Source organism: Candidozyma duobushaemuli (assembly GCF_002926085.2).
Source record: "Candidozyma duobushaemuli strain B09383 chromosome Unknown A_B09383, whole genome shotgun sequence".
Classification (NCBI taxonomy): domain Eukaryota; kingdom Fungi; phylum Ascomycota; class Pichiomycetes; order Serinales; family Metschnikowiaceae; genus Candidozyma; species Candidozyma duobushaemuli.
In genome coordinates, this window is record NW_020289901.1 from 1,432,593 (window position 1) to 1,448,602 (window position 16,010).

Here is a 16,010-nt window from a genome sequence, read left to right on the forward strand (position 1 = left end):
TGGTTTAGGGTCTATTTATTTTTTTACGATGAGAAATATCTTTCAAATTTATTAGTTACGTTTCGATGCCAATGTAGTTTTAGTAAATTGTGACCATATGGTTGTTTGGTGCATGCAAATCTAGCGAATCCATCATTCAGACTCCTCATCCTCCTCGTAGATCTCCGAGCTGTGGTGAGCATGCTGCTTGAGTGAGAACGGAAGTGGTGTTTCGTTGATGGGATCTGATTGGAAGCTTGGCCCTGGCCAAGAATCAAATACAGACCCACCAGCGGTAGTTGTAAGTGGGGAACTCGTCGTTGGCGAAGACATATTGACATATGGTCTTGGTGTGCGGTAGACGGGTCTTTGTAACGAGGGTCTCTTTGACTTTGTAGAGCCTGGTCCTGGGAACAGGTATGGGGAATTCTGGAGGGAGAACATGTGAGCTAATGATTGATTCGAGTTCGAGGTGGCAGTCTCAAAATATTCTGGAGAGTCAGCAGACGGAGATGAGGCCAATGAATCGGTGGAAGTATATGCGGAAGAATAGGTTTCAGAACAGACCAGCAGCGCTGAAGAATGTATGGAGGCCAGCAGTAATGACAGGCTCTTGCTATGTTCCCTAAACAAGGCAGAAGGTGGAGCAAATGCATCGTCGTCGAAACAGGAGGATATCCCTGGAGTGAGTTCTGAAGTCAAGGACGACTCTGACAGCTGAGAGGGCCAATTGATCAGAGGCTGAGAAAGATGAAGCCTAAGCTCCTTGCGGTCTTGCCTCTTGTGGACCTTTGCAGCTGTTTTACGCCTGGGTACTTGTCCGGTGCTTATGGAAGTTGTGAGGCCCGGAGAAGTGGCCTGTTCGGACGATGTAAGGAGTGCCGTGAAGGATGAAGAACGAGAGTGGCTCGTGGAATGCAGTTGAAAATGGTTGAATGAACGAGCTCTGGTGAGCTTGGATGCTTGCATGACTTTGTTCATCTCCACTTCGCAGGTACGCTTATGTTTGATGTCTTTCATTTCGACGTATGCCTGAGGAACGCACCATTCTTTGTGGTTGTCGAAGAATTTCTTGTAGCCTCCCTCGAGGACAACGATGTCGGGGTATAGTAGCTTGGGATAATTCTCGGAATTGTGAATGCGGTCAGCCTTCCGAAGATGGCCGGCCATTGTAGGGCCACGCAAAATGGAGTATTCACAGTGGAAGATCAAGAGCCTCTTGCGGTTTTCCAGCAGACGGTTGTTGATAAAGCGCATCTCCAAATCAGTCTTGGACGATATGTTGATGGCATTGACGATATGGCCTCCGTCAAACTCGTAGGGGAACCGGCAGTCGACAACAACGTAGTCGTCGAACTCATTGCGGTAATGACCCAGGACAATCTTTTGCATCTCATTTTCGTCGATCCGAGGCAATAAGTCGCTGGATACTCGGAATGTTCTGAGGTTCGTCTGTGGGAGCCACTCGCTTCCGTCGAACATGTCGGTGACATTGGGATCTTGAATGCACGATTGAGTCCTCCTGATCAGAAGGTTTTGCGATAGTGATGCCTGGGACGATTTGCAGCGTGGTGCTCTGCGCTGAGGCTTGTTCAGCGGAGAGCAGAGGAAGTCGTCGTCGTTCAAGGTGGTGTCGTTGCTGGTGTCTTCGTCTGTTGTTTCACCATCGGCGAGGTCTCGCATGCCCGAGCTGGGGCCGTCAAAGACACTCAAGTCGGAGAAGCGGGATATTTGAGACATGGATCTTGAGAAGGCCTTGGTACTGTGCTGGAGCTTGTTCTTACCAGACTCCAATGTGCTCATGATATTGGTCAACTTGCCAAAGGGCTTGCGGGAGCGGGCGCCTAAAGGCGAGGCTGCGTCGTGCTCTTCAACCATATTCCTCTTGTGTGCTGGGCTGGAGACAAGGCCATTCTTCATAATACGGGAAAAAGAGGGTGGTGTCTATGGGAACTGCGAAGTAGGAGGGTTTCAGCAGGATGTGGGTGTGGTTGGCCAGCGTAGGGGTATGTTGAAGGAGAAACGGCAGGCTTGATCAGCACAAGAAGAAGTAATTTGAGATCCGGCGGCAGGGTGGTATATATGAGCAAGCCAAGGGAGCGCAACACCTTCAGGTCTATTGTCGGCAGATGCTCCAGAAATGGCGGTATGGGCGCGCTGAAAGGTAAACATGAGGGCGCAGGCCTCAGGGCTGAAACAGGCCTGAACGCTGGTGCGACTGGGACCAAACCAGGCCAAGGCAGGAAAGCGCCAGGGCTCACGCAAGCGACAGAATTGGGGGTAAAACGTAGTGGAAGCTCTCTTTTTTGAAGTCGTAATCACGAGCTCATTCGTCGTAATATTACCCCTGAGCTTCCCCACGACATGACTTTCAAGGCTCTATTGTTGCTTTGTTTTCGCTTTTTCTGCTTCTGATCGTGGTCCCCGGCCTGCCTGATCTGAATGGACGCCAAACTTTAGCGCTCGGAATGTCTGAGTTGCTCGCGCTGTTTGTTTACGGCTGCTAAACCCCGGTGCAAACCATCACCAGGCCAAGGGTCCTCGGTCAATGATCCAGACTTGGCATTAACCCCTTGGTTGCAGCGTTCCACAACCGGCGTTTCACCATTTCATGTTCATAAAAAATTAATGTCGGGGATCTGCCAACGTCCAATTTGGCAATACAACAACACCAATCTTCGCTGCAGACATTGTTGCTTGCGCTAGTTAGGAATATGCGCGCACGCTTCCATACATCTTTTTGCAGCCGCCAGCCGTCCCGCTCGTTCCCTCGTTGTGACATCTTACTAAGCCTGCTTAGTTTCGAGTCGATCAAGATACTGATCCATTGTTCCCAGCTTGTTTGGCAGCATTGTTAGAGTCTCGTCGCCAACTTCGTCGCTATCGCTCAGGGAATGTGCGTGTTTGTCTTCCTCATCCTCGCTTCCTAATTCCCGAGCCACGGCCTTCTGCCACTTTCCGCTGAAAGAGGTGGAGCTTTCATCTGTAAGATAGCCGTGAAGATTCAACAGGGAGCTGGAACTGGTGATCTTCGATAATCCGTTAGATCGCGTAGAGCTTATGGAATTCTTCCTCGAGCCAAAGCCTCCAGTGCTTTGAACGCTGCTGATCAGCTCCAGTGTCGATCCCCTCCTATCCGAACGGCCAAAGAATGGCGGGGTGCCAAATCTGAAAATGAGGTTGCCGTATTTCCTTCCCCATGGGTAGGCGAATAAAGTGAATTGATCGTCGGCTTGATTTTAGCAAAGAAGCGCCGACTGGGGCTGAAGATCGACTTGATCGACGATGGTGATCCTTCCCCAATGGTGACAGTATTACTTGCGGCAGTGCTAGGTGTTCTCTGACCGGAGCTAAACGGCGATGCTGAAGGTTGTGGGAACGACAGAGTCGATGCACCTTTGTGCACTGAGAGCGATGATGACGAAAGCTTCAAAGGTGGTGGCACTGAGCTTCTTGAGAGCCTCAGCTGTGCCGAATCCGATTTCTTCAAAGTAGTATGCGGTAGTTTTTCTCTGTCCAACTTGATCGATGATAAAACGTTTGTGGTGTCAATGACTGAAGCACCACCCTCTTCTTCAGAAAGCGATCCCATTGAGCTCGAGTCATCAAGGTATGAGTCTAATAGATCATCGACCTTTTCTAGATCAAGAACATTGATATCTTTAACGGGCAGTACTGGCTGATCCACCAGAATTGGTCTCGACGATGGAGGAATCTCAGTTTCAGGTCTTCCTGCTCCAAAGAACCTTTTGATTTTGTTGGACATGCGGTTCTCAGCATCCCAGGCCTCGGCAGCCAATGGGTCCTGTTGCGAAATGATATTCTTGTTGAAATTGAAAAAGGTTTCGGCCTCTTTTCTGGTTAATTCAAAGGTTGTGAACTTATGCTGCTTGATCTCTGTAAGCGTGGGACGTGAGTTTGGGTCCTTGGCGAGAAGTCTCTTGATGAGGTCCTTTAGAAGCTCTAGCTCTTTCAAATCTTCCATCCTCACATGAGAGCTCTCCCGGGTTCGTGGAAACTTGAGTTCACCGTTCACGATAGTCTTGAACAAGCTAAACTCGTTGTGCCCTTCAAACGGTAGTTGGTGAAAGAAGAGACAGTAGATGACGACACCAAAGGACCAAATGTCGATCCTTGCATCAACTTTTGAGCGTGCCATGTCAGCTTCATTGAGCATCAGTAGTCTGTTGTTCACGAATTGGCAGAGCTCAGGGGCATAGAATGCTGGCGTTCCCATCGTCTTCCCTAGCTCCTTGTCATCATTAGTGTTGTTCTCGAGAATCAAACTCACCCCAAAGTCTGATATTTTGATTGTCCGGTCCAGACTTATGAGTAGATTGGAGGGCTTGAGGTCTCTATGAATGATTCTTTTGTAGCTGTGTAGGTATTCGAGTCCATTGGCAACGTCTCTAACGATCTTATTTAGCGTGATGCCTTTGCTCCCATCTTTTAAGTATTTCTCATGGAAGTGATTATACTTCTTCCAGTCAATCTCCCAAACTTGCAGTACTCTAGCACTAGCAAGATCTTATCGAACTTGAGGTCGTCTATAACTTGATATAGCTTCACCACATTGGGTGATAACACTCTTTCATTATCTGTATCTCGCGTTTGATCTTTGTTGTGTGACTCAAATAAGTCTTTGTTATCAATTTGGCTCGATCAACTCTATTAATGGTCTTGATCGCCACGAGTCCATGGTCTTTGCTGAGGTCTTCTGCAAGTATCACCTTGCCGAATTGACCCTGACCTATCGTCTGGAGGAGTCGGAAACGTCGGTTAACAACCTTACGGTTAGTCTGCTTATCTAGCACAATATCTAGTCGCAGAACATCCATGGTGATTCTCTTACTTGTGGTTCAAATGGTTCATGTAGTTCTCGCTTGCAACCAGAAACCTGCAGTGATAGTACGTACGCGAGCGTACAGGACTCACTTCAAAGTTGCAAATAGTGATGTAGTTGGTCCCAAAAAAGTAAAGCCATATGAATATTCATATTCGGGCGTTCTACAATGCGTATCCTTTTAGTCTATAGGTTATAATACATGCATGTCTGCCTCAAATGGAGATGGCAGGATGGCGTCTTCATAAATTTCGTCATTAGGAGCGCGGGTAGCCCATAGCTAACTTGCCATAACCTCGCCCAGTCGAGCTTCATCCTTCATATCGCGTGCCTTTCTTGTCTTCTCGTCATCCTTGTCCTCATTAAGTTCTCTGATTATTTCCTCCTCCTCTTCTGTGAGACCAGTGATATCTGGTGGGATCTCTTGCATCTGAACCGATGGGGCATAATTAAGGTAACGTAACTGCTCCAAGATATCGGTTTTGACACACTCCAAGTACTTCTTGGAGTTTTTATTATCTAGCCGCCCATCAAGCTGTGGATGTAACGAGTAGTCTGGCCCAAACCAATCATAAGTTGGGATTTTCAGTGGAATTTTGGAGTCGAGTTGAACATCGTTCAACACCGATGTTTCGTAGCACCAAAGTCTAGAAACATTACGCGGCGTATAACCTCCTCCACCAACCACTAGCATTGGGATGCCAAATGACTTGATGAAATTAACGCATTGACCGTGAGCACGGATATTTAGGTTGAAACATCCTAATCTGTCGTAACCGAGCGAATCAGCGCCACACTGCTGAACAATCACCGTGGGTTGGAATTTTGTTATTAGCGGTTCCATGATCAGTTTGAATAAATGAATGTAGGAGTGGTCATCGATACCATCTTTTAAGGGCACATTGACAGAGTAATTCTTTCCTTTTCCAATGCCTCTTTCGTCGATTGCACCAGTACCTGGGAAGAATTCACCATTAAATTTATGAAAAGATACTGTCATCACTCTGTCAGTAGTGTTGAAAGCCTCTTGAACTCCATCACCGTGATGGAGATCAATATCAATATACATCACACGAGGGTGGACACGTAGTAGATTAAGAATAGCAAGCACAATATCGTTAATGTAGCAAAACCCACTTGGCTCAAATTTTTTGGCGTGGTGTAGTCCTCCAGACCAATTTATAGCGATGTCACTCATACCGCTTATGAGCTTTCTCAGAGCATCAAGGGAGGCACCAGCGTACATCCCCAGGTAGTCGTACATTCCATCGAATATAGGACAATCGTCACCAATATTGAATTTGGCAAGTTTCTCCTCGCCTAGTTTAGCGGTGAGCTCTGGGGTAATGGTCTGCAAAAATTCCACGTAGTCTTCCGAGTGGAATTCGAGAAGCTCATCTCGTGTGGCTTTCCTTGGCTCATATAGATCCATTCTTTCATGCAATTTATACAGAATGACCAAATGGTCTGTAAGCATCAACCTAAAAGGTTTCATTGGATGATGAGGACCATAATGGTATCGTGAAGTTTCTGGGTTATAGTGATAGGATACATTTCTGAATGCCGACTGTCGTTGCGGAAAATATAGGGGAGTATGTTCCTGAGTTTTCACATCCGTCGAAAACGTGTCAGAGTTCGACATGCTGTGGTGGGTTGTAAACGAAATAATCTTCAACTATGCTTGTTTGATGTTTGTGGTGCACGGATGTATCCAGCGGCTGGCTGGACCGTTGAATTCTCGTCAACGGTGTACGAATGACATACTCTACTTAATCTTCAAAAGTTTACAACCAAGTAAGATTATTGAAGGTATTGTTGTCGATTTTATTGGTTTGGAAGAGACATGGCCCGATCAATGTGTGTAAGTTCTACTTTTCTTGAGCCTGTCTCAGGCTTCTTCAGCTCTAAGTGCTCCCCGTAAGATTTTCAGCATAATCCGATTTTCACATTATTTTTTTATCCTTCCACTAATTACTCTAAGTAACAACTTAATTCTGTTCCCCTTGGTAGTTATGCCCGTTCAAATCGTTGAAGTCCTGAACAGTGGCGACATTTTTTTGCGACATCCACCACACTCAACGACATAACGCTCTCACCTTGCCACTACAATCAATTGAAAACCACCCAAACGCCTCGAACAAGTCATGTCAGGTATGCATCAATTCCAATTACTCTCCACTCATGATAAGTACTAACATCAGACGCTGGTTTTGATAGACACATTACTATCTTCTCCCCACAAGGGAGATTATACCAAGTTGAGTACGCCTTCAAAGCTATCAACTCGGCCAGCATTACTTCCATTGGAGTTGTCGGTGAGGACTCTGCTGTCTTGATTTCTCAAAAGAAGGTTTCAGATAAGCTTTTAGATGCTTCGACCGTTTCCTACTTATTTCAAATTACCCCCTCAATTGGTATGTTGGCCACCGGTTCCATTGCTGACGCCAGAAACTTGGCTTTGAGAGCTAGAGCAGAAGCAGCTGAATTCAGATACAAGTATGGCTATGAAATGCCAGTCCAGAGTATTGCTAAGAGAATGGCGAACATGTCTCAGTTATATACGCAGAGAGCTTACATGAGACCTCTTGGAGTTGCGTTGACATTCTGTCAGGTTGACTTTGAGGATGAGGGCCGTGGACCACAGATCTTCAAGTGTGACCCTGCTGGATATTATACGGGAGTCAAGGCTGTCTCTACAGGCCCTAAGCAGCAAGAGGCTACGACGTACTTGGAAAAGAAGTTCAAAAAGATCGACCACGTCAAGGGAGATTGGAAAGCCAACGTCGAGTTTGCGATTACCGCATTGAGTTCCGTGTTGGGCACGGACTTCAGAAAGAATGACATCGAGATCGGTGTTGCCACTCAAGATAAATTCCGTGTCTTGACCCCAGATGAGATTGATGAAAGGTTGGTTGCAATTGCAGAATTAGACTAACGATCCACAAGTGTACGATACATGACCTACAATAAATCATACCATGAACATCAGTAAACTTTTAATTTCCAGTTCCGAACGAGGAATGCTATTTAAATAACATATGGGATGAACATATATGGACAAGCCTCAAGGTATCTGTCCCAGTCAGCACCATACTTCTTAGCACACTTTCTCTGATCTCTCAAAGCTCTGTGAATCAACACGATGAAGAAGAAAACAGGGAAGAACCATGGGAATGGTGAGCCGAATCCACAAATAGCACCCCAGGTGAGAGCCATGGTGTAGTCGGCAGTGTAGTGTGCTTTACGAGCGTACTTGTACCAACCGTCAGTCAACAAAAGAGAACCATTGGCACACTTAATGTAGCTAGGGTTCTCGAGGTCGGAGCAAGGCAAGTAAGGGAAGGTTTTTCTAAGCGAACTGTTACCGGCCATGATTCTTCTGAAACTGTTCTTCTGTCTGTTACCAGTGTCGAAGAAAAAGTAAGCAACAGTCAAAATGGCGAACAAGGCAACGTTGTATGGGAGGGACCAGTTGTACTCAGATGGGTCGTGGTGGGCAAGGTACAAAGTACAGTGACAGTAAGTGTATGGCACACCAGCGATGTTCCAGAAAATCAACATAAAACCAAACTTCTCATAAGCCATGTCCCAGGTTGGAACGATCAATTCTTCACCCTTGGAGCAGGCGTTGGCATAGAGCCAATGAGCGTAAACAACGAAAACAACCTGAGTTGAGACGTAGCCGTAGGTGTCCAACTGCTTCAAGGCGGTGGCAAGGGAGAGGAAGTATAAGGTAAACCATGGAATTCTCACCTCGAAGAACATCTTCAAGTCCAAGTACTTGCCGATTCTTGGGTTTAATGGTGCACCCATGAAGCAGTCGTAGATGTGGTTGCCCGTCATTCTGTGGTAGTCCTTGGAGACAAAAAGACAGTAAAGGTACAAGGCCACAGAGAAGAAAAGACCATAGCCAATTGCAGTCACCATGATTTCACCAAAGTGGTCAATGATGTAGTACAACTTGTAGCCAGCAGCGTGCAATCCCAACACGACAAAATTTGTAACGTAGAAAGCATAAACGGCGTTGCAGTAGTAAGGCAATTGCTTGTTCTTCAAGTGAGCCAATGGCTGACCCTTAGTCCAAACACCAGGCAAGGTCAAGTAGAAGATGGCTTGCACAGCGAAGAAAGTGGTGAAGAGCGCCCACGAAGTAAATGAAGGCACACCATGGGCCACAAACAATTTCCAGAGCAACAAAAGAAAGTCTTCCCAGCTCTGGCCCTTAGTGGGCCATGCTGGCTTTCCATTATAGAATTCAGCACTGATCCACATATAGATCATCAAAAGAGGGAAGCCCGTCATCATGCCAAAGGCACCGATCGGGCCACCAAATTCCCACTCGACGGCCTCAGGTGCAAGATAGCCGTGGGGAACAGTCTGTGTGTTCTTTTCCTGGGAACTCTTTTTCGCCATGGTTTCAATTGAATAGTAGTACCTAAAATACCAGCTAACAAATTGCCGGGCTATTCACTGGGTATTTATTCCGTCGAGGCTGTCGTGCATTTAGTCTGTAAAGGGCCCAATACCGTGTGCAGGTTCAGCGGAGTTGTACGACAAGAATGCAGCTTTCTGCCAGAAAAAAGAAGGAAAACGCGGTCGATTTCGTATAGGACGGTCGCTGCTTGCAATGGAACGACGGGTTACGGGCTGATCCGAAAGGTGCCTCGTACAATGCCAAAGCTAAAAACGATTTGCAGCACGTGGAACTAAGCAAACGGAATCGAAGCTTTTCCTTCTTCAAATTCAATCACCTCTTCGTCAATGAGATCTGGGTTCTCCTTCCTTCTCTCTCTCCTGATCTCTTTTATCCTTGTCACCTGGTCCAAAGCATTTAGCGAGGATCCATTACCTAACTTCACAAGACCCATGAAGAACAATTCGATCTTTTCAAAATACTCCTCCTCGACAACAACGCTTGCACATAGCCGGAACGCCGACTGGATCATTATGCACCTATTGTCAAACGTCGACAGCGACACATAAAAATTGTCGCTCTCAACTATCACATCGGGCTTGTCTCTATCATATAGCGGCGACAGCTTCTCTTTCATAAAAAAAGCACCTGTGAATATTCGCTGAACCATCTCTTGTACATGGAAGTGTGTTCGGGGAAGGGCGTAGAACTCCGGCAGTACTAGTAGCAGAAGATGCAAGAAATCAACATGGAACTGGTTCGAGGCATCGAACCATGAGTAGTAGGTCTTGTTGCCATCTTCATCTGTATCCACAGCGTAACAAGCGGGTGGGAAATTGTACCGCTGTGTCTGGGGCTCAAAATCTGGATGTCCTTTACAAGTCTTGGGAATTAGGTAATTTCGAGGCAGTACTCCAGGCACCACTTCTTCTCTGCCAGTTTGGCCAAGAAGCGAGACAATTTGAGCAATCCACCTTATCGGCGCCCGTTCCAAGTTCTTGATCTCCATAGCATTTTTTACCCTAGTGTAGCAGACAATTGCCTTGACACAGGTGGCTGTGTATCCCCAGAATATATTAAAGTCAGACAGGGTGGGACTGGTGACCACCATCGCGAGTCTTGTTAGTGATTCATGGTAGTTTCTGTTTTCATGGAATTCAAAAAAGCCACTCTCAACAAAAACTGTATTAGTGTCTAGTGGTAAGTTCGGGAACGAGCCGAACAAATCGTCATTGTCTAGTGTGGGAGTATCGTAAGACTTTGCTGTAGCACCGCCAACAGAAGAAAAAACAGCGGCCACAGACTCTAAGGCGAAGAACCACGATTTTGCTAGGGCAAGCCCAAGCGAAACACAATCAGAAGATTTGGTGATTCTGCTGTAATTAATTAAAAGGTCACGAGCTCCTCTAAGATGGACCTTCCATGAGTTGAGCACTGTATCGTTCAACAGTGAGGTTGTTGCACTGAAGTAAGTGGTCAACACCAACACAGTCATCAAAAGCTTCTCGACATGGAAGGATTGCGACAGTTTTGAAGCTGGTTTCTCCGAGAAGTCATCGCTTAATTTGCGAAGACACACGCCGATGTACTTTTGACGAGCGATATCATGGCTTGATTTGCCCGTTTGGTTGAATTGAAAAGTGGCTGAGATTGCCAAAAGTGAAAACAAAAGATGTGGGCATTCGCTCAGGTACATGAGTAAAAGCTTCACAACTTCATTAGTTTCGATCAGGGATGCGAGCGGGTACATGTGGTACGAAAGCTCGGTGGAAGTCAATGTTCGTAAATATCCTGAATGGGGTTCCCCCAAGTTGTTCGCTGTTACACATTCCTCTATAAGCTGAGAGTTCAGGATTTCCCAAATCTCCGCAGCTTTATTCCACGGAAGGTGGGGACTTCCTTCCATTTGGTCATTTAAATCAACAAAGTCTTCAATACTGAACTGTGTACGGTCTTCAGACGACATGGAAGGGCTGGCATGGGTCCTTCTAGAAGCGTTTCTCTCGTTTCGATGATGCACATCATAATTATCCTCTATCATATGGTTCATGTCATTAACAAGCAAGCTCGCTTCGTTGAAAACAGTCTGCATCTCGTAATTTGTTTCGTTACTCGACACCATGCTCGAGGGAGCTTCGGGGGAATAGAAGTGAGGACAGGTAAGATCGGGGTATCCATGCCCTCCATCTTGGGTAAGATACTGTTGCTGTTGTCGTCCGAATTGTCAAGGAAACTCTGTGATGGTTTCTTTGGAGTCTCGACTTTGGCTTCTTCTTTCCTGGTGGATTTTGGAGTCTTTGGCTTGTAGAACTTCAAGTTCAAGTTCTTCTCCTTCACGGGTGCCTCGTTAGCCTGAGCGAACTTAGCCACCAAGGGATCTTGCTGAGTCTTCGTCTTGCTCTCATAGATACAAGTCTTATTGAGCCTGGTGCAATTATTACAAGCTGGAGCAGCTTCATCGCATTTGATTTTTCGTCTCTTGCATTCGTTGCATCCTTTTCTCGAGTACTTCCTTTTCTTGATCTTGGGTTTGGAAATGTTATCAGTTTTCTTCATTCGGTCAGCTATTGTACATTCACCGATCTAAAATGGGAAAGACTTCGAAGATATCTTTATACGTTTTTTTTTTTCTGATTAAAGCCGTAAGTAGTATTACGAAGCGTCTGCCTCCAGAATCTGTCACCTGCAGTACATACATCAGGTAGACAATAACCGGTCCAGCTTTCCCTAAATCCCTTGGGGTCAGGGTTCATATCTACTATCATACACGAAATCGTATTGTTTTCTAATATGGTATATGCGTATGCTAACGAAAGCACCGAGAGGCTTTTGGAGCTGCAAGGCATCGCTAGAGAATATTCTGAATCTTAGTCATGATGCGTCTGCCGTGTGGGGTATTTTTGATGCCTGGCAAGAGTGGTTGCAAAGATATCGCCAACTTTGCTAAGTCCGTGCTGCTCGCGACATCCAAACTAGTCTGGAGTACGTAGTTGCCATAGGGATCATTCAACAACAGGGGAAACTTGTCGCTTTTATTCAATAGGACCTCCATAACGCGATCAGTCAAAGCATCGATCCTCAAAGATTTTTCAATCACATTAGAACCAAATTTATGGAGCGACAAAGCGATAATGTTGGATTTGATGTGGTCCAAAATGATCTCGATCGATTCTGCATCGCCTCTTGAAAGTACATATTGTACGACGTAATTTCCAAACGGATCAGAAGCCAATCTGGTCGCATTCTCGGCAACCTTTAGAGACAACTGTTTGCGCTGGTCGTCATTTCCGTGATCCAAGCATCTCTGCAACACACAACAGCCATGTCTGTGGGTTGCAATGTCGGTACAGTGGGCTGATGTTGTGTCAAAAATAAACAGATTATGGTCGGGACTTAACTTCTGCAAGCACTTTTGCACGACATGGTTTCCGTTCAAGTCTCTCGACAAAGTCACAATGTGAGGCGCCAAGCTTTCGATGACATGTTGAATCTCCTCCGGAGTTGAGATGCATTCAACGAGCTTCTGCAAAGCCCTCGTTCCGTGGGGTCCAAAGCAATTCTCACAAATTCAGGCGCGGCATTCTTCACTAGAATGAGCCTTTGGTCGGGAGACACATTTTCAGCAAGCTTTTGAATCAAATAATTCCCAAAAGGATCGGTCATTAATTCAACAACCTTTAAATAGATCTCATTAAAAATAACAGTTGCAGCAACATCATTAGTCATCAAAGCACCGCCCTTAGTATTTTTCTGGGCGGCCTCCTTTCCCAAATCCAACTGCCTTTGTAAGAAGCGACAGCCATGCTGGTCCTTACACAATGAGTAAATGTCGCCCGTAAAGTCCTCCAACTTAGCATTTGCATACTTCGACGCATCGTCGCCCTTTCTTCTGTTGGAATTGTGCATCTTTCGGTGAACGTTGACACCAGAGCTCATATTGTAGTTCCGACGGTTTGAATAATTTCCCGAATTTCCGTGGTTTCCGCCATGATTCCTTTGTTGGTTGTTTCCAGGGTTAACTGATCCGAGAGAGTTGTTGGGATAGTTCGAGTAGCCAGTGTCTTTAAAACGATTTGGGGCGTTGGCATTTACGAAGTTGGGCTGGCCGCCTTCGAACTGCCCGATAGGGCTAGGCATCATACGAGCGTCAACATTCTGACCTCTACCAGAAAGAAATTGAGGGTTGACAAATTGGGGATGCTGGTTCCACATTGTAGGCATACCCATATGAGGAAGCGCAGATGGATCTGAGCCAGCAACATCGAAGGGCTGTTGATTCCTCTTGTCTTTGATAGACGCGCCATCTGGGAATGACTGATTGTCCTTCTCACTACTAACTTGGCTGTCAGGATTGAAGTTCATACCAGACATATTAAAAAAATTTCCAAACGCAAATCTGGAATCCAAGACTCCGCCAAGGGAATGCAAAGGTTGAGGAGACATGTTCATCATCCCTTGCTGAGAACCGGGAGCTTCATTGCCAGGGACATGAGTGAGACCTGCTCCAGAATTTAACTGGGCATCCTCGGACTTTCCATCAGGAAGCTCGAGAGGGTGACACGCAAGGCCATTTCGGCAGATTTATCTTCAACAGGGAAAGCAAATGGAGGAGCAGAAAGTGGCACGTACACATTACTCCATGAGTTTGATGGAGTGGTGTTCAAAGAAGTTGGCACAGCAGAGGCAGATCCAAAACCTGACACAGGGCAGGTTGAGGAGTCAAGGAGCCCTGATGATTTGGTGGGGATGAGGGGCCATGACATTCTGCAAAATCTGTGGTTGAGCAAATGGTGTGGATGACTTTGGTGGTTCCTTAGAAGAGGTTGAGGAGTTTGGGCTTTTAGGGCCACTGCCCTCCTCAAAGTCCTCATCCAAATTCAAGGTTCCAAGAGCACCAACAATATCCAACTCCGATGGAACATGCGTTTCTTGAGTAAAGCCTTTTTCCTTGATTTCAGGCAACAGATCATCGGCAGAGCCAGAATGATCCAAGTTGAAGAAGGACAGCCCGTCCTTATTGAAGAAATTAGAGCTCCCAATAGATGCTGAGCGCAAAGCGGCCGACTTGTTTGATCCTGAGCCGTTAGAAACGGATGCAGAACGGGATTGCAAGTTGGTTGACATGGTCAAGTATGGTGATAGGGGTGGTGATGGGTTTCACTAATGTACAAAGGTTCTAATATACAACGATGCAAAGTATGCTACCTTTGGTGCTTTAGGCGGCAGCTAGTGTACAATGAAATGCAATATGACGGGATGGTAGTGACTATCGTGGATTAGACGGTGTTCTTGCTCCACCAGGAGTAATCAGAGGGACCACTGAATGATGGAATTGATGGGGGTGATGACGGGGTAAAGCGAAGTAAAATGGCCAGGCGAATACTTTTGTGAATGCCTCTTGAAAATTTGAGATAAAATCGGCCGGCGTGACCCGTCTAGCGTGGAGTTTCAGTCGATCAAGCTGACTAGAAAGAGACTTAGTGAGGAATTTTTTCGCCCTGATCTCAGACGTAGTTGGACGCTGCGGGAGAAAAGAGCACCTACGTGCGACAAAGTCGGGCGCAACCAAGGAATAATCATAATTGTCTTTTCATAAAATCTTTATGTTCAATAGTATTAGGTGTTTTCATGACCTACCTTCAATTTTAAAGAGAAAAGGTTGTGATTTGTTGGGTTTGGGGTTGCCATTGTCGTTGACTTTTTGGCTGCGAAATCAGCAGACTGGGGAGACAAGATAATGGCATTTCTTAAGAACGCGTAGACATTTATCAAGAGACTGAATCAAAAAGGGGATTAGAATTCAGGATCACCCTACATGGTGACAGACACCAAGTCATATCTCAAGTATTTTGCTTATCTGAAGACAAACAAGGGGTGTTGTCGTAGGTTCCCCTAAGAGGTAAGAGGTTGTTAACGCCATTCATTCAGACTTTTCCAAGCCGGGCCAAGACCACAATGGGTACCATTGCTTACCACAACAGGAAAGTTGATTGAAGTGGTGCCATCAACTTATCATCGGTATTGAGTTCATCGTGGGCATAATGAAGATGGGCTTCAGAGTCGCTTCGTAAATGCCGTGTGGCGCATGCCTCAATGTTAGGAAAGAGAAAGTGAATCACGGGTAAGTTGATGGGGCCCTCTCTACGAAAACTTTGTGGCAAAGGAGCTGAAGCAATTGCCAAATCGGAGTCCAAGTTGAAATCGCAGCTTGTGGCTATTAGCCCGCTGGATGGAATTGAGGCTTGTCTAATGGGTAATTTTCACTGACGTTCTCAATCGAGTTTCGTGAGCCACCCTAGTGAAAGCAGAAGCAGAACATACACTGAGAAGCTACAACCACCGTTCTCCGTTGGAGAAATCCACCAAATGTCGTTCTTCATGGTGTCATAAAGACGTCATTCGTTCCGCTGTGGAGTCCACACAAGAAACTCCTCCATTGACCGACATATAAAGCTCGTGTGGCCTCTAACCAGCCTAGGGTGATTTTTCCATACGAGGGCAGAACTAAAAACAGCATTTCGATTCGTACTCTACACTCAACTCGAAGTCCAATTTGTCTTATGTTTCTCTCACCTCATCTTTACGTCTCTCAAAGCTTGTCTGATAGCAAAACCTTTCAACTTAGTATTCGTGGCGTTACTAATGTGCACCGACACGATAGGAATCGTTCTATGAGAGTTTAATTAAAGCTGGTGGAAAAGTGAAAAAAGTCCATGACTGTCTAGCGGATCCCACAAAGCCTTCTATTGCATTGTCCATAGCGACACCTGGAAA

General features: G+C 46.0%; 5 protein-coding genes across 5 annotated transcripts; 1 reads left to right on the forward strand and 4 right to left on the reverse strand. All coding sequences in view use genetic code 12, as the record gives it.

Annotated features, from left to right (window-relative positions):
• Positions 1–132: 132 nt before the first annotated feature.
• Positions 133–4,817, reverse strand: CXQ87_000652 (uncharacterized protein; the record flags this gene model as incomplete). Its single annotated transcript, XM_025479225.1, has 6 exons — positions 133–235; positions 266–1,861; positions 2,800–3,211; positions 3,238–4,471; positions 4,498–4,583; positions 4,610–4,817. 6 exons carry the CDS (start codon positions 4,815–4,817, stop codon positions 133–135), a joined length of 3,639 nt encoding a protein of 1,212 aa, XP_025338698.1.
• A 285-nt stretch (positions 4,818–5,102) lies between these two features.
• Positions 5,103–6,317, reverse strand: HOS2 (histone deacetylase; the record flags this gene model as incomplete). The annotated part of the gene is made up of 1 exon (XM_025479226.1): positions 5,103–6,317. The coding sequence occupies one exon, from the start codon at positions 6,315–6,317 to the stop codon at positions 5,103–5,105; it is 1,215 nt and encodes a 404-aa protein (XP_025338699.1).
• A 649-nt stretch (positions 6,318–6,966) lies between these two features.
• SCL1 (proteasome core particle subunit alpha 1) lies at positions 6,967–7,757 on the forward strand (the record flags this gene model as incomplete). The annotated part of the gene is made up of 2 exons (XM_025479227.1): positions 6,967–6,973; positions 7,066–7,757. 2 exons carry the CDS (start codon positions 6,967–6,969, stop codon positions 7,755–7,757), a joined length of 699 nt encoding a protein of 232 aa, XP_025338700.1.
• Positions 7,758–7,849: 92 nt separating this feature from the next.
• On the reverse strand, positions 7,850–9,235 carry ERG4 (delta(24(24(1)))-sterol reductase; the record flags this gene model as incomplete). The annotated part of the gene is made up of 1 exon (XM_025479228.1): positions 7,850–9,235. The coding sequence occupies one exon, from the start codon at positions 9,233–9,235 to the stop codon at positions 7,850–7,852; it is 1,386 nt and encodes a 461-aa protein (XP_025338701.1).
• A 293-nt stretch (positions 9,236–9,528) lies between these two features.
• CXQ87_000656 (uncharacterized protein) lies at positions 9,529–14,360 on the reverse strand (the record flags this gene model as incomplete). Its single annotated transcript, XM_025479229.1, has 6 exons — positions 9,529–11,369; positions 11,438–11,759; positions 12,223–12,676; positions 12,718–13,766; positions 13,796–14,009; positions 14,038–14,360. 6 exons carry the CDS (start codon positions 14,358–14,360, stop codon positions 9,529–9,531), a joined length of 4,203 nt encoding a protein of 1,400 aa, XP_025338702.1.
• Between the last annotated feature and the right edge of the window lie 1,650 nt (positions 14,361–16,010).